This window comes from Astatotilapia calliptera, chromosome 4 (assembly GCF_964374335.1).
Source record: "Astatotilapia calliptera chromosome 4, fAstCal68.1, whole genome shotgun sequence".
NCBI classification, from domain to species: domain Eukaryota; kingdom Metazoa; phylum Chordata; class Actinopteri; order Cichliformes; family Cichlidae; genus Astatotilapia; species Astatotilapia calliptera.
Window position 1 is genome coordinate 20,913,109 of NC_137425.1, and position 22,928 is coordinate 20,936,036.

Genomic DNA, 22,928 nt, shown 5'->3' on the forward strand with positions numbered 1-22,928 from the left:
ATCCACACCATGTATTCACACCAGGTATTGCTAATAGTGGAGCCTCCCGCGCAAGTAATCAGATTCTCCACTCTCAGCAAAATGAGCTCATTCATTTGTTTTATTTGTCATAGTAAAATAGTTCTTTATGCTTTTGGACCGGATTGACTCGCTATTATTGTCCCGATTCGTATTTTGAAGAAAAGACAAACGACTACAAAGTCCCAATAAGGTGCGTCAAAACAAGGATTTTATTGAAATATATATTGGGGGGGGGGGGGGGGGGGAGAAGTAGAGCACGATCACTCAAACAGCGGCGATCTTCCCCGAACAATACTTGGGGTGTAACATACATATGATGACCAGTAATATGCGTCACCGCAGATGAAAAACAACATGCATGTTCCCCCCCCAGTTGTTCTGCAAAGCCCACCATGGCGTCCCTGGTAAGGTTTGAGAGCCTCAGCAAATTATAATGAACATAATTAATGCGATCAACATTTTTATTTGGAGTTATCCATAGGAACACACTTTCAAATCCTGCTGCTATTTGGTTAACTAATTTATATTCATCAGGAACTCCCCTGGGAACTCCAATCGAGTCAATCCAGGTAGGCGAGTCAGTTCTCGGGTCATAAATCTGTGTACCCGTTGTGCTTCTTTCCCTCAACATGCGTCTCCTACATCTGACTGTCAATGTACGCGTGTCATGTTGTGGAATGGCTTTTACCCTACTCCCTATTAGCATCAATGGTGCTCCTAACCGCACCATAGCACATGTCCCCACACTCCCCAAAGGAACATGCACCAAAAGGGTGTGATGTCCACAGTAATAATACAACCCACCTCTAGCCCATGTACCTATTATGGTGTTTGGGTCACTTACATTATTTGTGGTCCTTCCCGTGAGCGTCCTCTCACACCAACTAGGGTCAATTTCTCCCAGAGTGTATTTCACGGCGTCCGTAGAAAATTCAAAACAGGTGTAATTATTTTGTTTAGGTATGAATGAACCTGTCTGCGTACGCTTGTCAATTGGTGGATATAAACTTGACAGTGTGATGCAGTCACCCGTGGCCACAGCTTCTCTAGTTAATCTCAACATGCAATTATAACCCCACTCATCCTCTGGATACAGAGGCGCAGGCTCAGTAAACAAACGAGGTCTAGCTGTAGCACAGGCAACACAATCATCTACATGCTGTTCCCTAGCATTTTGAGCCACCCAATCCAGCCAGAGATTGCTGTCACTGAATCCGGTGGCACGTTCAATTAAATCTTTTCAGGCGAGTGTAGTCAACTGCAACTACCTTCCTATCTGAGTTTTGGTTAATTTTTATCAGTGATGTCCCATTGTCCCTTACTACAGGCCTCATTGGTTTAGCTTTACTAAGAAAATTAACTTTTATTAACCTTTTTGGATCTATCCCTACAGTTTCCACACCCAGAACTAAATATAAGGAATTTTGACGCCACCAGTTCCCCATTGACAAGGTCAATGGATTCTGGGCCGGACTATAATCTCTCTGAAGTTTTAGCTCATTCTCTGGCCCCTGCTCTGACGCCTCCCAATCTTCCCCAGTGTAACCTTTTACCTGATCCCAGTTCCGACACCAATTGGCATAAGGACGACTTCCCCTTTCACAATATGTGTTCACAGCATAATCCCAACACACCCACACATTAAATCCCCTCCAGCTACTGTCAGCTCCCTTACAGATAAAAACGTTGCACAAATCAAACGTGAATGAAGTGGTGGACCCATTAACATAGTCTAATTCTAGTCCACCATATATGCTGAGGCACTCATCCCTTTTACCTGAGACTTCACGCTTAACCTTCCTTGGCAACGCAATCAATTTGGACTCTGAAGCGGGTAGACCTCTGCGTCTGGGCAATTCACCTGTCTGCCAAAAAACAAAGAAACATTAGAACACTCACGCACGCCAACACCCCAGTTATTTTCCAATCTCCCCACAAGCCCATGGTTTTGGTTCCCCTACTCGCCTCTAACTCTAGGCTGGAGCCCCAGCCTATCACGCTTCACGCCTCTTTGGCACCTCCTCTTTGAGTGAAGAGACGCCCCGGATCCTTCTCTTCTTTCTTCGACTTCCCAGGTAGACTATTTGGGGATGAGCTTGTCTCCACCAAGCTCTCGTCTGCCACTGCACATTGAGACCAATGGAACCAGGTCTGGCCTTTCCCCTTCAACTGGACCGCTGTTGTGGTACGAGCGTTCACTTCAAATGGCCCCGTCCACCTCGGGTCTTTCCACTTTCGCTTGATGACCTTCAGCCACACCACCTTGGCGTCGGACCTGTCCACCGTGGTCACTCCTGCTGCAACCTGTTGTGTGAAACTAGACACAAGAGCTTTTAATTCTTTCCAATATTCTGCATGCGTTCTGTTACTTTTTATACTCTCTTCAGCCGGGACTGCCGTCCAGGGACCTGGAAACTGTCGTCCTGTCAACAGCTCGTACGGCGTGAAGCCTGTGGATTGGTTAACAGAACATCTTATGATCATTAATGCAATGGGCAGGGATGCGACCCAATTTAGCCCCGTCTGAGCACAAATTTTGTTCTTCAAATTTAGATTCATCCTTTCTACTTTCCCTTGGGACTGAGGATGATACACAGTTCCAAACGTGTGTTGCACCCCCAGCCTCTGTTCTGCCTCTGCCAAATCTTTGTTTTTAAAATGGGTCCCATTATCTGACCGAATTCGCTTGGGGAACCCATACCTCCTTTTAGACAGGGACTTTCAATCTGATCAGGTCCCCACTGGTAGCCTTCTCCTCAGCCAGTTGTAATCTGGAAAGCCCACCTTATATTTGCTCTCCCGAGAATTTGTCACCGCTGTTATTCACTGTTGCAGGCCTGCTTAGAACAAAAATGAGAAAAAAAAGAGCTGATTATTAGCTCATCAAAGCACCTGACAGGTTTTCTTTAAGTGCACTGTTACAAAAATAATGGGCCCCTTCTTAGACGTCCATGTTTAATAAAACTCCCTCTATTAAAAACAAAAACAACCCAAACCTAACTGACAGAATCAACCCATCTCCACAACAACCTCAAAAATCTTAAACAAAAAGTTGTGCCACCAGAGTCCTGACACTCCCAGGTCAACTCATGTAATTTCACCTCCTCAATACACCGAAAGTCTTGTTAAAACCACACAATTTGCACACAACAATCGCCCCCTTTATGCACTTTAACATACTTAGATTCAGCATAAGATAACCCCATTACAACAACGTATCAACACTAAACTATAAATTTCCTATCCAAATCTGCTATGCTTCCTCTCCTGAAAGAGAGGCGCACACACACACACACAGTCATCTCTCAATAAGTTGCTGTGACAAGACAAATACATGTTCAAACATTACCACCTTGTTAAATTATTTTATTTCTTTCTACAGTGATCACTGGTTTTGATCACTCAGTACGAGGGCACTCCTAAGTCACTCTTTTAAAACTACTTCAATCACTTTTTCTTTTTTCCATAATTCACTCCCTTGTCATATAGCTTCTTTTGAGTTATTCCTCAACTTCAAACTCAAGTGCATTTTATTCTTTTTTTTTGCCTGTCCCGTTTGGTTCTTTGGCCATCAGAATTATTGTCTGAAGGCGAGAAAAGATGCCCAACGGATTTACTTTACCAAATTGACCATCCCAGCCTTGCCGTAATGGTCTATTTGATTCATCTTTTATGGTTTATTTTCACTTGCTTTGCCCATTTGAAGATTTAACAGATGAGAGAGCAGTTTGGTCCTGTAACTTTGTATTACAGGTCAAAAGACCCTCAATCCACACTGCGAGGATTGATGTTGTTCCTCGCGTTCTTTAACCGCATTGACGGCCACACTACTATTTTTTACTGTTCTCTTAAGCTTTATTTTGGAATCATACATTTCAATGACCTCTTCTAACTTTCTGTCTGCAGCATTGGCTTTGTCTTCGTTTTTTAGTATTTTCCTCGTAAAATTGCTGCATCTTATTTTTTATTTTTTATATTTTTTATTTTCACTCGCTAGATACGGGACTGACTTGAATGAGGAAAAGAAAAGGGAGAAAGGAAGAGGGGGGAGAAACAGTGGAGAAGAGGGACGGGGATAAAGGGCAGAAAAAACCTCGCGTTTTATGGTGACTCCTGAATTTCCTCCACTTCCTCCTCATCCTTAAAATACTCCGGATGAGTGTCCACAGCATTGTTCAGTCTGATGGCATCCTCCATGACCTGGACAACATGATACCATTAGAATGACATCATAGAATGAGGGGTGTGACCAGAGCCAGAAATGCACTCATTGATCCTTTTGTTGATTTATTGCTATCATACACTACTAATCAACTAATCGAAGTGCAAGTGTCACAGTCTGTTATTTATTCTCCCTCCATGCAAGGCAACATCTAGGGGTGGTGCTGTGGGTTCAGCATGGCTGGCAGCCATTGTTCAATCATGCCTCCCCTATTTCAGTTGGAACGCTGGGGCCTGGAGGAGAGAGCTGCGGACTGCCATGCACCATGAGCAGCCGATGGGAGCGAGAACAGTCGCAGTTCTTGCTTTTTCTGTTGGGGGAGGCCCAAATAGTGCCATTCAACCTTCAGCAGCAGCAGCAGCAGCAAGGGGCTGTTTTTACAATGTCTGCCAGGTAATTCTACACCGACTGGGTAGAGGGCATCAGAGGGCCACTACTGCCATTTCTGAGGAGGACAGATGGAGCTGGGGGACAGGCCCTTCGCATATGCTAATGCACAATGCAATAGCCAAAGACCACTGGAAATTAAACCAAGGGGCAAAATATACAGCCCAAGGCTGCGGTTCGCTCCTGCGTGTGTAACGGAGCAAAGGTGATTTTATTTTTTCCACAGTGTTTTTAAAGGAGGGAAACCTTCCTCCAAACGGACAGAGCAGTGGAGTCGCCAAGGGAAAGCACACAAATTAAAAACTGTGGAGCCTGCGGCTTAATTTGACTCAACATGGGAAACCTCACCCGGCCACGGAAAGGATTGACAGATTGATATTTATAGTTAAAAATATAAAATGAATTAAAACAACCCTGGCCAGGGGACAACACAATAAAAATCAATAAAACACAACATTAAAAGTCCAGTGGCGTCCGCCACGGTACACTAAAACAAAAAAACAACTCTTTAAATGAACAAAAAAAAAAAATCATGGAAAGAATTTCCACGTGATTAAATTGCTTTATTTTAGCATTATGCAATTCTGTTACTCCAACTTAATGCACTCAAGTCGGACCAACTTAATTAAAGATTGATTCATCAATGTATTTACTGCATTTTGATCCAATATATTTTAATAGTGTTGATCCAACAAAGAGTTTTGTTCCAACTCAATTCAGGTTTTCTCCAACTAATTTACTAAATTTGGTCCCAGCTTAAGTTAATTGAGTTAAACCAACTCATACAAATTAAGTTATTCCAACACAAGTCTTTAATGCTAATAGAAAACACTTTAATCACATGGAAATTCTTTCCATGATTATTTGAAGTTAATTTAAAGAGTAATTTTTTGGAGCATTTAACAAAGTCTAGAGTCTGGTTAACATACATTTCACTATTACATCTAAAAGGTAAATACAAATTTGTCATACACATCTTTTTGTTTTCTCCAATTTCTAGCAAATTTCAGGTTCAGTGAATAGACCAGACCAAGCAACATTGTCACTGCAAAAACTACATTGCCCAACTCACCCATCACTTCCACCCCCTCTAGAACAATCATAACATCCTGAGGGTCATCGCTGGCTCCGCACCCTCTGACCGAATGACACAGATTCCAAAGACTGTCTCTGCTATGGCAGTGGCCATGCTTTCTATCAACTTCCTGTGACAATAAAACAAACAAATTTAAAAAAAAGATAATGATTTCTCACTAATGTCCATTGCAAACAGTTTTAAAAGTACATCTGTTTTACATTAATGTAAAATACCTAAAAGCTTTATTCATTCAAGCCTTATAATAATGTAAATGTAATCAAAAATGACTGCCCGATATTTTTCCTCACTCAAGAGAAGTTCATTCAATACCTCAACAATGTTCTGTCTTTCAAAATCTTGAGTTGTGATAGGGGTGACTGTGGCACAGGAGGTAGAGCAAGTTGTCTACTGCTTTAATCCCTGGCTTCTCTAATCTGATACTAAAACTATCAATGGGTAACACACTGAACCCCAAGTTGCTCCTGATACATCCATTGAAGTGTAAATGTTACATAAAAATCTTGTATGAATGAGGTTGTTATAATGATATTATAATAATGATAGTATAAAACACTCAAGAATGCTGCGTGTAGTTAGGGCTGCTCAATTAATCGAATTTTAATCACGATTACGATCTGGGCTTTCAACGATCATTAAAAGTGACTGAGCCGATTATTAGCCCCTCCCTCGTGCTTTACTCTCGCGCTGCTCCGTGTGGCAAATCGAGCGCACCTCTTGTTTCCAACACGCGTCACAACAATTAAGAGGACCCGAGGGAAGCTCGGAAAGCTAAGCAGAAGTTATTTGGAGAGGAGAGTGACTGCCGTTGGTTGAAAAGAGGGGTAAAAAAAAAAAAACAAAAACAAAAAAAACTTCAGTGGTGTGGAAACATTATGGGTTCGCCGAGTCAGACATCGTGTGTAAACTTTGCTACGGTGTTGTAGCTGCACCACTGCAAAGTTCACTAAACAGATGTTTACATTTATTTCTTATATTGCAAACATTTGCACTGTTATCAGTATTTGCACACTATTTTATATTATTTGTTAAAGTCATTATTCAATACATTGTTATTGTTAACCTTTACAGTCAGAGCGGGCATGCTCCGTTTTGCGTAACTATTTTTAAATCCCTGTAGAACCGGAACCGCGTAAGCTAGCGCAATAATTTTTTGCATATGAAACCAGAGGAGTTGTACTTACATCTTATGCTATCAGCTTGTCCTAGGTCACGGTTGCAAAAATTGCACAAAACGCACTAGCAGGAACAAACACATAATATTCCAGAAACACGCTTTGCCGATTTGATCAGCTGTTCGCAACACTTCCCACATTGAAACAGACGTCAGCGCGAACTATCGCACGTCCGCCATTTCCTGCCAGAAACCCGAAGTGACGTCATCTTCGCGGAAACTGTAGTTTTTTTACTTGTAGGCCTTAAACACCTATACTGGTGTTTTTATAAGTCATGTTAGACTTTACTGAATAGTTTCTGGGATGCTTAGAACTCATATTGCACTGCTGGAAATAGTTTATTTTGATGCACATGCTGTTTTCTTTGCAAATTTGAATCATAGGATTGTTTTCCCTGCAGTATATAAAAATTGCTTTATCTCCAAAATAAAACTATGAAGACACTCAAAATAAATTTCCTGTTGTTGTAAACTATTTTTTGCATTTAAAGTTTTGAGGGATAAACCTCTTAAATTTCTCCAAGTAGAAATATATGTAAAAAACGATTTTCAATTTTTTTGTAGTTTATTGCACTTTTTGCAATTAATCAGAATCAGAATACTTTATTGATCCCTGGGGGAAATTATTTTTTGTTACAGTGCTCCATTTTAATGTAGTTACTATGGACTTAATGCATACATATTATTAAAATATGGGCTATAACAGTTGTATTGATGTATAGCAACTTGAAATGCTCCCAATGGCACTATAACATGTAAAAAAATAATATAAGCTCTGGCGGACTTTGTTCTATAGTAGGTCTTAAAGGGTTAAATAAATATCGTCAAATAATCGAGACCTCAATTTCAGTGAAAATAATAGTGATTATCATTTTTGCCATAATCGAGTAGCCCTACGTGTAGTATCCAGTGAGAAACTTAAAGCTCTTACTTTTCCCATTTTAAAAGCTATTTTTTTTTACAGCCACCGGTAATTTATAGGAAAACCCCATCCCCTGAAACTTTTTGCATGTAGTTCAAGCTTATCTTTGATCATCTCCTTAGTTAAGGATACAGGCAAGTTAACATACCAGGTAATCCTTCACCAGCTCAGGATCTTCATTCAGGTACACGCAAAGACCTTTGGCGATGTATTCTCTTCTGATTTCAACAGCATCAGTACACAGGGGAGGGGGGGGGGGGGGGGGGGGGACAAATATATACGGAAATCCATCTCAACGACCTAGCAGTGGGATTAAAGAACTTTTAACTGAATTACCAGGAATTTGTGAGAAATACAGAGGCTATTGTTTTACAGTCTTAATCTTTTCAAATAGTATTCATGCATTTTAGACAATTCTGTCATTCTAATATTGTTTTTTACTTTGTATTAATTTAATCATGCCATACCCCCAATTCAAGAAAGTTTAGATGATGTGTACATAAAATCAGAATGCAATGTTTTCTTGGTCTCAAAACTATGTCACTTACAAATGAATATATTAAATTTTTAACATGGGAATGTGATAATTTAAGAAAAATATTAGCTCACCATGAATTTGATGAACGGGCCTGCCAGCTCTCCAGACCTTTCACCACCTGATAAGATTAAACATTTATTATCTTTACAGGAGGGAACTGCAAGTCTAAGTTTAAGTAGAAAAATATTTAATTTAAAAAACAAAAAACAAAACAGGAAAACATATCTGTTCATGTTTTGTCTTTCCTCCTCAGTGTACTAAAAACACAAGTTGTTAAATAAACCACTCTCCATCAGTTGCAACTTACAAATTTCAACAACCCACACGTAAAATGTAAATTTATCACAACAGTCTCTGTGGTAGAGCCAAACTAGCTTATGTGCAGAGTTTAAGTTATAAACAATATCTATATTTGGAGTAGCTAAGTCTTTCATATTAGGCTATCATGCTAGCATGACATTGTGCTATATTCTTGCACTAATGTGTTAGCTAGCTATCCATCCATCCATCCATTCGCTTCCGCTTATCCTTTTCAGGGTCGCGGGGGGCGCTGGAGCCTATCCCAGCTGTCATAGGGCGAAAGGCGGGGTACACCCTGGACAGGTCGCCAGTCTGTCGCAGAGCTAACACACAGGGACAGACAACCATTCACACTCACATTCACTCGCACATTCACACCTAGTGGCAATTTGGATTATCCAATTAACCTATCCCCACAAGCTGCATGTCTTTGGACGGTGGGAGGAAGCCGGAGTACCCGGAGAGAACCCACGCAAACACGGGGAGAACATGCAAACTCCACACAGAAAGACCCCGGCCTGATGTTGGAATTGAACTCAGGACCTTCTTGCTGTGAGGCAACAGTGCTAACCACCGTGCTGCCGTGTTAGCTAGCTAGAATGGCATAAACAGATTAAAAAAAACAAAACAACAACAACAACAACAACAAAAGAACAAATGTGAATAAATAGAACTGAAAAGAATCGACAAACTAATGATACCTTTGTGCAAAAAGTATTTTCATCAAGATGGATGAAGATAGATTCACTCTTACCTTTCCAAGATGACTGTGGAGCAAACCATGTGCTTTCCTGCCTCTTGTTTAGAATCTCACGTGATCTTGTGATATCGCGAGTCTTTAAGGCAGCTAACCACTCTTGTTAGATTTTATCATGTCATATCAACAAGAATTTAAGAGGTGCTAGTTGGTGAATTTCATGTAGATCTTATATGATTTTATTACGTTCACCTTAGAAACATAAATTCATTGTGTTCAAATTACATGTTAGAGTCTTGTAAATGCAATAAACCACCAAATTTCACTTTGAGTGTATAAGAGTCACTAAGAATTAAAAATCCAGTGAAGCGGTGCAGGAGGGAAACCCGGCGGCGTCCTCGCCTTCCTCTCCGCGTTCTGCGCCCCGGTGCGCTAAAGAAAGGAAGGCAGCGGTAGTCACTATTCTTTTAGGCAGCTATAATTCATTAAAGGGGACAAGTCAAAAGACTTACCCCGGGTGGGCAGAGCTCTTAACTCTGCCCGCCGCTTCTTTGTAACCGCCAATCGGCACCGGCCCGCCTCGCCGCCTCTAATTCCCTGCAGACACGTAATCTGGCCTCCTGTTGCTGCAGCAGTCGGACCGCTCGCTCCGTGTTGCTGGCACTGTATCCTCCTCTCCTGAACGCCAAGCTCCACCAGCCCTCCGGGCTTGCAGGCGCCGCCGCCTGACACCACTCACGCCTGCCCGTCTCTCAAGCCTCTTTCTCCATGGTCTGCCAGGCCCTCTTATTGGCCTCTGTGACCTCCCAGGTGTGATCAGGTTTATAATCAGGTAGGGGCGGAGTCTTTCCAGGACAAGTCACCAAATAAATACCATAAAAAACATGCAGTAAAACTCATAAAAATAAACCAGTGTACAATATTAAAATATTGAAAAGGTAAAACACAGCAAAACATGCATAGTAAAAAACCCTAGATAACTTGTCCCTTTCCACCCCGTGACACGTGACACACACCTTGACTTTGGGAACAGATTGATGTGATTGCTGTGATTGATGCGATATTTGGCCACATTGCTATAACGACACCACTCGATTACTTCACACGCATGCTACCAATAATCCATAAATTGCTGCTTAAGGAACTAAGGACAATACATTTAAATGCAAGTTCTTTTTTCTAATGTGTTGTACAACTATCAAATTCATTTTTTTATGTTACATAGTAATATGGTCCTTACCGATTGTGAAACTAAATTAATTCGTTTCATAGATCTAATCCATACTGCTCCTTTAAGGCAGCAAACTCGCTATATTCTATTCATTATACCAATTAATAACACCAGTGGTAAACAAAAACACTACTTTAAAACAACTCAGTGCAAATAGGCATGCATGTTCATTTGCTTTCAACTCACAACAACAACTCAACTTCCAAACCAAAACACCAACACAAAGGAGTGTGAGTTTAGACAGCACCAGTTAGCTAATCACATAGAACTGTAATCTTTGACATTTGTTTACCAAGTGAACAGCTTTAACATTTAAGCAGCTGTAACTGTTAGTGCAAACACTGTGTATTTATAAGGAAAGAGCTTCAAGTCTCCAGATCTACTAGCTAACAAAAGACACATTACGCTTTCACCTGCTTCTCTGCTTCAACAGCAACAATGTTCCTCTTACGTCAGAGGCACAGCTACAGCAAGTGTAGAGCCAAGCAGCCTCACCAGCGTAACCAGTGTTGCTCTTTTAGCTTTGAATGTTTTAACTTAAATGCATTAACAACTTGTGTAATAATTCTAACAAAAGGTTTCTAACTTTTATCTGTTTGTAACCCTGGGCTACACAACATCCATAAACAACATGTATCCATTCAATATCAATCCAACCAACAAACCTGCATTAACCCAACTATCCATAAAGCCAGCAACCATCCAGCCAACATGCATCAACCCAAAACTCCAACCAGACAGCATGCATCATAGTAAGACTAGGTGGACTGCTGTGGATTCATTTGAATCTTACTCTGCACAGCTGCAGAACACTGTTGATGTAGCTCTCGTCCTTTTCGACCTTATTCCTGAAAAGGCTGGTTTGTTTCTTGTCAGCAGGGTCGATGTCCTTGGGCCACCCCCCTCCACTTGGTTTACTCCACAGCTTCTTGTCTTGTGAAGTTTTGTGTTCACCTGAAAACAACAAGTAGCACCTGAGATTCACACAGACAGGCAATTCACACAGTGCACTGTTAATCAGGAGGTAGAGCAGGTCACTAATCAGAAGGTTGGTGGTTCAGTCCTTGGCTGCATCCCTTGGGCAAGATACTGAACCCTGAATTGCTTTCTGATGCATTCATCAGAGTGTGATAAAAAACACAGAAAAGTTGCTTTTATGAATGGGTGAATGAGGCATGTTCTGTATATAAGAACCACTCTCTTTACTCTGTATGTAATTTCAACCCTTTTGGCAATCCAGTTCAAGCTGTGTGTAGGTGATCAGTTACTGCAGGAGCGTCACACTCATTTTAGCTCATGGACTGCTTCTAGCTTGATTTATCCTAGCCCAATACTAATAAGATAATAATAATAATGAATACTGTATTGATCCCCGAGGGAAAATCCCTCTCTGCATTTAACCCATTCACTCAGAGAAGGAGTGGGAAGACACTGGGCACCCAAAGAGCAGTGCGTAGAGACAGCACCTTGCTCAGGGGTACCTCGGGGGAGCCGTTCAGTGGATTCGAACCCCCAACCTTCCAATCATAGGGCCACCACTGTACCTACTGAGCTATCCCTGCCCATAACTCTAGAGCATTCACATTTCTCTGTGTAAAGGCAGCTGATCTGTACGGAGCCCCTCTGATGACATGGTACAAAAAATAAATAAATTGTGGCCACGAAATACCATTTCAAGGCCACGAAATAGGTATAACGTGCCCACGAAACACTTGATGATATATATATATCATCCCAGGGCACATTCACTAGAGCCTGCGTCAGCCATAGTACGGAGTCCTTGCTGTTGGTGATGTCCTTAAGGTGAGTGTATTATATTTTATATTTATTTCATATTGTTATCCCGCAATTCGGCAGTTATTTATTCAGACCTATATTGTTACTATGTTCTAAATTGTATCTGCTGACGTTTCAAATGTTGTATCCTCATGTTGCTACTACACGTTGTTTTGTTGTGCTAATATGTAGCCGTAAACTCATTTTTAACTGTAGGACGTTTCAAAGTAGAGCAAGGCTGAAGGCTACTAATAAACGAGGTATGTTCAACATAAAACCTTAGTTCTCTGTGTCACGAAGTTGTCTCTCTTTTACCCTGGCCACATCACCATACTAGCTGGTGCAACTAATCTGGTCTGGACAATAATAACAGTTTTAGACGGAAAGCATCTTAAAATTGCCTCTTTTTTTCGCTGAACATCTCCTTTGAAAGTAGCATCATGTGAGTCACACTTGTCAAGGTAATGCATGCTAAATGAGCCGTAGCTTTCAATGCATCACCGGATGAAGCCTTGCAGTTACAGTAGCTCACTGCAGGTATCACGTTGCCAAGGGAACTAATAAAGCATACAGTGATCAGAATGATTTTGTATTGATGCAGGTTGCCATTGCTAATACTGAACTACTTAAACTCCAAGTAGACAATCGCTCCATTCCTCATTACCATAGATAATATCTAAGTAATAAAACAATCATTATCAAATTCTGATTTGCCATATATAAAGTGATTTTATAGGTAGGCTATCATGTAAAAATCTGCTACATAAAATTTATAACCGAGTGTAAAAATACTAATTTCATTTTCATGTGGTTTGGAGGTCAGCTATGGATACTCGGCTGCGAGAATTTTTAACAGAGCGTAAAGTTGAAGAAGATGTGATCAAGAAACTTGAAGATGAGAATGTAAGCCACTGCAGCTGTTGCTGTGTGCGTGTGTCTGTGTGTTTGTTTTTGAACGGAGAGCCGCAATCCACAATTTACTATGCACATTCTAAAATAAATTATTGAATTTCATATTTTGGTTTAATCAATGACATTAATTAATGACATGATATGTTTAAAGAGTAATTTAAAAAGTAATTTTTGTTCATCTTATGTTGGACAAATGTGTACCACATTACCAAAAGTATCTGTTATCAAAAGTAGATAGCAAAAAACAACTCTAAAATATGCAGTTGTATGTATTCATTGTTTTTTTAATATTGACACTTTTATTAATTTGTTATTTATATTTTTCAGATTGATGAAACTCTCATTCCCTTAATGACAGACAGTGACCTGGCAAAGTACATCCCCAAAGTTGGCGATAGAGTCTCCACTGTGGCCTTCTGCAGACAAGCAACACGTCACCATCCAGGAAAGAATCTATACTCTCAAGGCTACGACAAAGACTGACAGGAGCTGAGGGAATGCCTCCTAAAAAGAAATTGTCTCAGTGGGCAGAAAATACAAATGCAAAACGAACAGTGAGACGAATTGAGGTTGGCTGGATGGATTTTGATGAGGAGAAGGGTGGGTTCAAACAGGTGACGTGTGTAAGTGGTGGTGGAACAATAATGGATTGGATTTATATAGCGCTTTTCAAGGCACCCAAAGTGCTTTACAATGCCACTATTCATTCACTCTCACATTCACACACACTGGTGGAGGCAGCTACAGTTGTAGCCACAGCTGCCCTGGGGCAGACTGACAGAAGCGAGGCTGCCATATCGCGCCATCGGCCCCTCTGGCCAACACCAGTAGGCAGTAGGGTAAAGTGTCTTGCCCAAGGACACAACGACCAGGACAGAGAGCCCAGGGATCGAACCGGCGACCTTCTGGTATCCCAGATACGCTTCCCAACCCCCTGAGCCATGGTCGCCCCAACAAGGCATTTATCTGTAGATAAAAATGAAACAGTGTCAAATATCAAACTTATGGCTGAAAATCAGTTTTTCCCCAATGGCACCTCAAAAAAAACCAAAAGTCTTTCACACTATTCAACTCATATTGAGAGCTCACAGATGCATGTGGATGCTTCCAGTACAGTTGATGAGTTGTATAAGCAAAGTAAGGTCAAAATTCTGCGACTTTATCTGTGTACCAGAAAGAAAACACAACAGCAGCCTCAAGACGTAGAGGCCGATCATGCAATAACCCAGCCCTCTGTGGTAGATCTCACTGACAATGAACCTAATCAGGCCGCTGATGATCTGTTGGTGGAAAACGTGAATTCAGAACCATCAAACTTTGTAATTAATGATGGAGCTTCCATAAGTGGATATTTGGAACTGAATGACACATTACCATGGGATGGTCTGCCAAATGTAGGTGAAAGTGAAGATTCTGATGCAGTTGTTATTATTAGTGGGGATAACAGGGTGGATATTAGTGTGGTTGAACTAAACCCTGAAACACTGTTTACAGAAAAAGAGTCTGATCCACCTCATCACACATTGTCTCTCTCACCGGGGCTGACAGGAGAGGCCAATATTCCTGACCAAGCACCCCCTGAACCACGATCTTGTCCCGTAATACTAACTGTTAGAAGAGGTCATTGTCTTACTGATTTGATCAGTGCCTTTGAGGACTCAAACATTATTTCATCTGAGGTCAATATCACAGATAGGACACAAAGTACTTATTCAGGCCCCAATGTTTGTAATCAAGTGCTGGCGTCCCGTTGTGGGTTCTGTAGCTGGTTTACTCCCACCAGAAGGACTGCATCATTTCATTGCAGAAAAAAAACCAACTGTAAAAACAGTGAAGGAGCTTCTAATCTTTCCAGAGGAGATGACAGCTGCCCAGTCAACAGTTTCTCGTTACCTGAAAAGGTACATTGGAGAAATTGATATCTTCAGCTTTTCCTGCGGTTCTGTACAGGATCCAATCTGTTCGATAAAGCCATACTAATTGAGTTCATAGAAACTACAGATTTCCTCCGCAGACCACAATCCCACACATGTGGATGTGTGCTAAAGCTGCCCCTTGGTTATCACAGCTAACCAGACTTTCGCAGTGAATTTAACAGCATTCTCGCAAGCTCTATGTGGGTGATGGATGTGGTGTAGGTCAGTGTTACCCAACCATGGTCCTCAAGGCACTCTGCCCTACACGTTTTAGGTTTTCCACCCTAACAGTTCATAGAAACACGGGTGTAGTTAACAGTAACATGAAGGAATGAATGTGAATGTTCAATAGACTGGGCCGTTAAGTTCTCTTAACGGTGTAGCCCGTTGTGCCTTTTTCATGTGCAGCCTTTTTTTTCATCTGGTCAGTAAGTGCTTTCTTAGTTTCTCCCGCTAATTAAAATAGTAAGCTAAAGGGAATGTTCAGGTTATTTGAAGTGGAGTTGCCTGTAGTAGACAGCACTTAGCACTCTGACTTTGCAGAAGCAGCAGTTAGATATTGGGGACAAAATAAGGCAACAAATTGCTTGGGGAATGAGACCACAAAACAACACCAGTTGAAAATACATATACATATTTAAATGATTTTAATTTTCAGTGCTTCACCTGGCAGGAATCCGTACACTAAACATAGAAGTGCATCTGTTCCTGCTGCACACATTGTTACTGTGTTTTTGGCTAGTGCCAAAATAAATGACTAATTTTAACATTCTAATACTTTTTTACTACAGGAAGAGTAACAAATATTTCCAATATAGCATACAGTAACAGTTCTACAAACTGGAAGATTGCTGAGTGCTGTCTACTGTATATACAAACATAAGTACAACACCATTACAAATACCATATTCCAACTGATTAAGCATGTTCTATATTAAAGTATTTCAGATGTTTGCAGAAATCTTAATAGAAACAAGAATGTGAACCTTTATGTTCCTAATGGGTTTAGAAGAAAAGTTGTCAATTACAGAGATTGGTTACATTGTGAAGAGGTTTGTATAACCTCTTCACAATGTAACTGTTATTTTAGCCTGTTATTATATGCAAAATACAACCTGTTTTTGAGTATGGTGTATTTTGAAAGACACCAGTAAACCATTCTCATTTGTACAAAACATTGTCCTCTCTGTTACATTCTATACATCTTTAAACATGAACATGTCTAATGACACCGCTGAAAGTTATTTAATTACTCATTCTATAATGTCATACACGTGCTGTGATTTTTAAGAAAAGAAGCCGTTCTTTATCAAACATGGGATTGCTTTAATCTATTCCACAATAACAAAAATATAGGCTCAAGAAACATTTGGAGCATTGGTGACACAACTATGATTCTACACTTTAGCCTACTTGGTCTTCTTGTCTAATTGATCACAACATTAGCTATATTGCCAGTCTATGTGGTTGTTATCCAAGGTGCTCTTGTTTTTGTTAGAAATGAACACATTTTTGCTACCAAAAACTATTATGAACAACTTTTGATGCTTTAACAGTTTGATAAGTTTAACTCAATCCCAAAAGGATTTATTTTTTTCTAACCTGTATCATATTTTAGTTTAATACTCCACGCTTTGTAGCTACTGTGAGATTATTCTGTTATCATATGTTATCTTATATCTGTAGTTAAAGTAGTTGAATTATGTTAACAGCTGTAGAACATATATGTATCCCTTAGTCTAGATTGTGTGCAAAGTATGTAGCTTAGTTTCCCTTATATTTTTAGGTTAAAAGAATGTGACCATTTTTGGATTTGTTAGACAGGTGTGGATTACCCTGTACCCTTGATCTGCTGTGAATGTGTTACACTGTTTCTTGACATTTCATACTGCTGAATCATGAAGAGAATGTTGTGTGCAGAGGACCTTGTGCCGATAATAGAAGAGACAGACCACATTCCATACCCCCACCTTTACAGAGAGCAGAAAGACAGGGAGCCGAGGTCATAACTTAGGCGCCGTAACAGAGAAAGAATGTGAATGTTTAGGCTTTTACGACTAGGTGGGGGCCACTAGAGGCTATAAGAAGCGGAGTAGCCCGTCACCATTTTGAGATTTGCTGTGACCCTCTTCATGCATGTCTCCCCATCATGATGGCTTATGCTCATAAAGTGTTGGATTGTATGGAAATAAAAGATTGTTGATTGAGCATTTATACACCGAGTATTGTCCTTCCTTCAGCCCAAAGATTCAAAGAATTGGGAGATTTTAACACTACCAAGAGCAAGCAACACTTCATGATGAGTTAATTTACTGACATGGATAAAATGAAAATTATGTTATACAGTCTTTTCTGATAATTTTGATACAAAGACAAGATAAGTACACACTGGAGAAAAATAATTACTTAATAATAAGTACATTAAGCTGTAGGAATACGTACTGAAGTACAAAATGTACTACATTTGTATGTTTGTGTCCATTTAAGTAGCCTCAAATAACTGTGAACGAACTGTATCCCTGAGATGAAAATATAAATCAAGGGCCTGGGACATGGTAGATGGGAATTCCAAGCTTGATTCCTCCATTATTATTGTGCACAAATCAAACACTTGCACATCACATGGGACTGAACTAACAAAAGTGCAGCTATTTTTACACAAGGTCAAATCTTCTGTCAGTGGAACGAGACAGTCTTCTGCACCCCAAAGGTGAGGGGCCATGTACATGACATCAGGTATCCCACAGGGCACGTTGTTATTCTTTGAGGGCCTTATACGGTGAGCATTCCAAACACTCCGGATGTCATTCAATACCTCCTGATGAAGAAACAAGAATTAGGTCAGAGCTGTAATACAAGGCATTTTTAAAATGGTCGACAATAAGTGTGGTGCATCCTTAAATGAATTGAAAAGCAGCAATGTTTGGATGCAGTTTAATGAAAACCAAAGGAAGAGGGAGTGATTGCAAAAAAAGAAAAGAAAGAACCACACCAGGCAAACCACTGAGTTGTGGGATCTGGGCTTTATACTAATACTAATACTAATCTTGGTCCGGATGCGCAAAGCTTTTCAACTTTATGCGCATAATACAGGTGACAAAATCAATATTTTTCAATCCCATGAGGGGATCCAATATCATCTGAGTCCTGAATGTACCAATGATAGAGCGCTGAAGAGTTACTGATGCGTGAAGCCTCTGACTGCTTTTGACAGACTGGCAGTGACAGATCGGTAGCTGCAGCATAACTGCTGATGCAGAATGAGCGCAGACAAGGATAATGTCCTCCGATCAGAAAAAAACAACATTTAAGTCGTGCTGACTTCTGATCAGTTCAATTGGCAAAGTGTTCCCTGATTTAAAAACTTTGGCTGGGTCGATGCTTCAGCCTCCATTACGCACATACAGAGTGCAGTTGACCTACTTCAACAACGTTAGGAATACATTGCATTTACCGTTCGGTAAAGGTAATGTCGTTTTAACTACGGTATGTAAACGATTATTTTGTTACCCTTACTGCTAAAACAGCGTAATTTAATGTAATTAATTACCACCACTGGTTATCATAATATGGGTCATTTACCTGAATGATTGACATGAAGCAGAACTGTGACAGAGCTTTGTCAATGAAATCCCCAAAGAAGAATCCTTCGTCCTTCAGTTCTCCTAGAAGCTTGATCCATGACTCGACTCCTTCTTTTCTCATCACTGCCCACCAGCTCTCAATTCTCTGGTTTGCCGTACTTGCTCCTGTGACATAGCTTCTGTCTCCTGCTCTATCATCCCCGTCATTTCTCTGTAAATAACGCTGGAGGTCTCTGACCAACACGTTCTCAGTGCCCATGTCAGTTCGTACGAGCCTGGGGAAACCCCCACGACTCTCCACTGCTTCCACAAAGTAACCTCCGATAACCTTTGGGTCACTGTTAGTGTGTGCGGCCCGCAGCCAAATGATGTTGCGTGAGAAACCGTCGATGCATCCATTAATACATATCCCATATGGCTTTAGTTTGTCATAAGAGTCTATGTGCCACACAAAGTTAGGCCCCTGAGCAAAATATTGCCTCCTTCTGAGACGTGTGGTCTGGCGAACCTGGGAACCTAATGGGTCCAGTAAAGAGATGAGGATCCTGACGTCTTCTTTCCTGATCGCAGTGCCGTGTTGTTTGCACTTTGTAAACATCCACCGATAACCGTGATCCTTCCCAGGCCCTTGCAGTTGGTTCACAATAAAATCTATCCCGGCGTCCAGGTCGTACTTACGTCTGTAAAGCGACTTGGCTCTCAATATCCGGTTTAAATGTCTCTCCGTAATGATGGTTCCTTGCATTGCCAGGCTTTTCAAAATGCGTTTGTAGCTCATTCCCAGCCTAAAATAAAACTCAATCAGACTGTCTCTGTCCATGGTGTATAGGTTTAGCTTCTTTTAGCTTGGGGTAGGCCTCAGTTGATGTTTTAAATTAAAACGCTTGAAGACAAAGTGAACTCTGGACAAGCGTGCGGCCTACCTGAAGCCCAGGTGGGCTTGTTGATAATCACATTTTCACACTCATCTCGGGGCACATCCGTGGTGTTCTGGTGCCAGCCTGTCCCCTCTGTTTTTGTGGGGGTTTTCCCCACATACGAAAATGGCCGCTTCTGCCTGGAGGGAGTTTTTTATTTTTGCTTTGCAGCTGCACAGGATCTGTATAGAAGTTTTAAACACTTCTATTTTGGGCAAATTTATAATATTTTAGACGACAGAACATAAAACACTGTTTGCTTGCGTGCGTGTGTTTGTGTGTAAAAAGTGAGATGTTCAGAGGTCTTGCTTCATGGTATCGAACAGCCCACACAAAACAGGTTCTTTATGATTTAATTTAAGTGCTGATGTAAACCACAATGTTCAGCAAACATCTATCAGGTCATTGGACTGTATTTTTTTAAAGCTTAAGTATGCGCACATGGGATATATTAAAAACTGACAAGCCGTTTGAACACATGATGTGAAATCACTTAATCAACCTGCTGGATTTGCCAAAAGTTAAAATATTTATACTACTTTGGCACATTGCTCTTAACTTATTAAGGTGGCTATTAGTGAGGGTCATGATAATCAATTCAATTGAGCAGAAGTGACGTTCTTACTTCGATTCGTCCAAATTCATGTGAGTTCCAGTCTGTTCAGCCTGTTTCTGTGTAGCACCAAGCAGTAGACCTAAACCTGGATGAGGACCCTGCATATGTGGTGAGGTTTAAAGAGAAGTTTAAGGAAGACCTTGCTTCCCGCCAGGAACATACCAACTATGCATGGCTCCAGATCGCAACTGCACTGGACCCACGTTTTAAAGACCTACGCAGTGTGCCCAAGACTGACAGAGAAGCAGTGTGGACCACACTGGCAGGCATGCTGCATGAAGACTCTCCTAGAAGATCACACACTGCAGAAGAAGGTCCAGCCAAGAAGACTGCAACCCCCCCACTGTGCTTTGCCCTGATATCTGCAGTGTGAGGTTGGATCGCTCATTCTCATCCTCACACTGATGCCACTTATTTCGGTCTTTGTTTGACATAAAAGGGCATATTTGTCACTTTATTGCAACTATATTTGCACTCTTGAGCTCCTTCATTCACTGACTGATTATAAAGTTATTACTTGCGTTATGTATTCATCCTTTTGAACATAATTAATGAAGCCACATGTAATCACTAAAATTTGTATTTTGGGTACAATAAGAGAGTTTCAGATGGAATGCTGTTTTGTTTAAATTTCACCAACTTGCTGATGCCCACGGTTGTGAGTGCAGCTTCTTACTGTACATGGGTGGATGGTTGTAAATCACATCACAGATGCCAAAAACCTCTCAAACCAAGCCCTCTTGCCGGTGATGCTGTGCGCAACCTCGTGACAACCACATGACTGATACTAACTCCTGAGCTGACTGTATGCTAACATGCGCCACAAATAAGGGTCATATTTGGATTTAAAACAATCACCGAGAAGCTTCCACTGAATGCTACTTTCCCCTGCATGACACTGAAATCATTAACACATACTAACCCTCCATACCCTGTAGGAAACTCACTTCCTTGGAATAACATTTCAACAGGGAAAGAGTTGAGAGCAAATGTCCTTCTCTTGAACCTTCTGTCAGTCAGACAAGTGTAGCTTGGGCTTTTCTTTGCACAGGACAGGATTAACAATGGCGACATAAACGAGCTAAGGAAGCATGGAAACTGCAGAAAGGGCGTATGGCTCCTGTGTCAGTGAATCCAAACTACCTCTATGTTTGAACAAATCCAGTTACACAGCTCAAGAAAATATTACTCTAACGGAAGAAAAAGGCAGTATGTGTCTCAGTAGTACTAAAAAGCTATTATATCAAAACGTAAAGGGAAAACAGTTTGATGAGCTGTATAGTGAACTGAAACTGAAACAAAACGAAGCCTATCATTAGGAATACTGACTTTTTACAACTTCAGTTCTTTTTTCACTCAGTAGGTGGCAGCAAACTACAAACAATGGTTGCATTTTACACTCATCCGTTTTCATTAGAGGCAGAACCCAGAAGCACATCCAGGTTTAGGTCTACTGCTTGGTGCTACACAGAAACAGGCTGAACAGACTGGAACTCACATGAATTTGGACGAATCGAAGTAAGAACGTCACTTCTGCTCAATTGAATTGATTATCATGACCCTCACTAATAGCCACCTTAATAAGTTAAGAGCAATGTGCCAAAGTAGTATAAATATTTTAACTTTTGGCAAATCCAGCAGGTTGATTAAGTGATTTCACATCATGTGTTCAAACGGCTTGTCAGTTTTTAATATATCCCATGTGCGCATACTTAAGCTTTAAAAAAATACAGTCCAATGACCTGATAGATGTTTGCTGAACATTGTGGTTTACATCAGCACTTAAATTAAATCATAAAGAACCTGTTTTGTGTGGGCTGTTCGATACCATGAAGCAAGACCTCTGAACATCTCACTTTTTACACACAAACACACACATCCAAGCAAACAGTGTTTTATGTGCTGTGAGATTTATAATATTATTTTATGCCATGTTAGACCCCTAATTAAAGATTGTGAATTATTATGTAGTTTTAGTTTGCATTATTCTCCTGAATTAGGAGAGGGTGATAACTATTGCATTTGTTAAACTGATTTGCATTACACTGCTGATTTATTGTGAATGGATGATATTGTTTCATGATGCATTATACTGCTGAGTTATAAGAAATACTGTTTGCAGAAAAGTCATCGCCTTATTTGTCTGATTAGAAGAGAACGGAACATGCTGGAGTTTTCTGCCCCATCTCAGCAGGAGCAGATAAACAGGGAGCCAAGGTCGTAGCTTAGGCGCCGTGTGAGAGAAAGCATGTGAATGTTTAGGCTTTTATGATAAGGTGGGGGCACCAGAGGCTATAAGAGTTTGATCAATGCTCCACCATTTTGAGATCTGAGGCTGTCTGCATACAGTGTCCATCTCCCACGCGTGTGATCATTAAAATCATCGTTTGACTTAACCCGGCCGGACCAGTGTTGTTATTGTGGTTTTTCCTCTTGTCTCCATCCCCAATTTTTGAACTCGTAACAGTGCTGTCGTCTAAAATATTATAAATTTGCCTAAAATAGAAGTGTTTAAAACTTCTATACAGATCCTGTGCAGCTGCAAAGCAAAAATAAAAAACTCCCTCCAGGCAGAAGCGGCCATTTTCGTATGTGGGGAAGACCCCCACAAAAACAGAG

General features: G+C 40.8%; 1 protein-coding gene and 3 long non-coding RNA genes across 5 annotated transcripts; all 4 read right to left on the minus strand.

Moving 5' to 3' along the window:
• Positions 1 to 1,436: 1,436 nt before the first annotated feature.
• On the minus strand, positions 1,437 to 2,339 carry LOC145428305 (uncharacterized). The gene is made up of 2 exons (XR_013908582.1): positions 1,987 to 2,339; positions 1,437 to 1,886 (listed from the first exon to the last, which is right to left on the minus strand). It is a non-coding gene; the product is annotated as an uncharacterized LOC145428305 (long non-coding RNA).
• A 1,210-nt stretch (positions 2,340 to 3,549) lies between these two features.
• LOC145428303 (uncharacterized) lies at positions 3,550 to 9,550 on the minus strand. Of its 2 annotated transcripts, none has more exons than XR_013908579.1 (5): positions 9,415 to 9,550; positions 8,432 to 8,478; positions 7,971 to 8,122; positions 5,703 to 5,835; positions 3,550 to 4,221 (listed from the first exon to the last, which is right to left on the minus strand). It is a non-coding gene; the product is annotated as an uncharacterized LOC145428303 (long non-coding RNA). The 2 variants fall into 2 exon arrangements; XR_013908580.1 differs by having other exon boundaries at positions 9,362 to 9,431.
• A 23-nt stretch (positions 9,551 to 9,573) lies between these two features.
• Positions 9,574 to 10,011, minus strand: LOC145428304 (uncharacterized). The gene is made up of 2 exons (XR_013908581.1): positions 9,870 to 10,011; positions 9,574 to 9,789 (listed from the first exon to the last, which is right to left on the minus strand). It is a non-coding gene; the product is annotated as an uncharacterized LOC145428304 (long non-coding RNA).
• A 7,474-nt stretch (positions 10,012 to 17,485) lies between these two features.
• Positions 17,486 to 19,611, minus strand: LOC145428569 (uncharacterized). The gene is made up of 2 exons (XM_080300932.1): positions 18,775 to 19,611; positions 17,486 to 18,010 (listed from the first exon to the last, which is right to left on the minus strand). Exons 1-2 carry the CDS (start codon positions 19,594 to 19,596, stop codon positions 17,675 to 17,677), a joined length of 1,158 nt encoding a protein of 385 aa, XP_080157058.1. The 5' UTR covers positions 19,597 to 19,611; the 3' UTR covers positions 17,486 to 17,674.
• Positions 19,612 to 22,928: the final 3,317 nt, after the last annotated feature.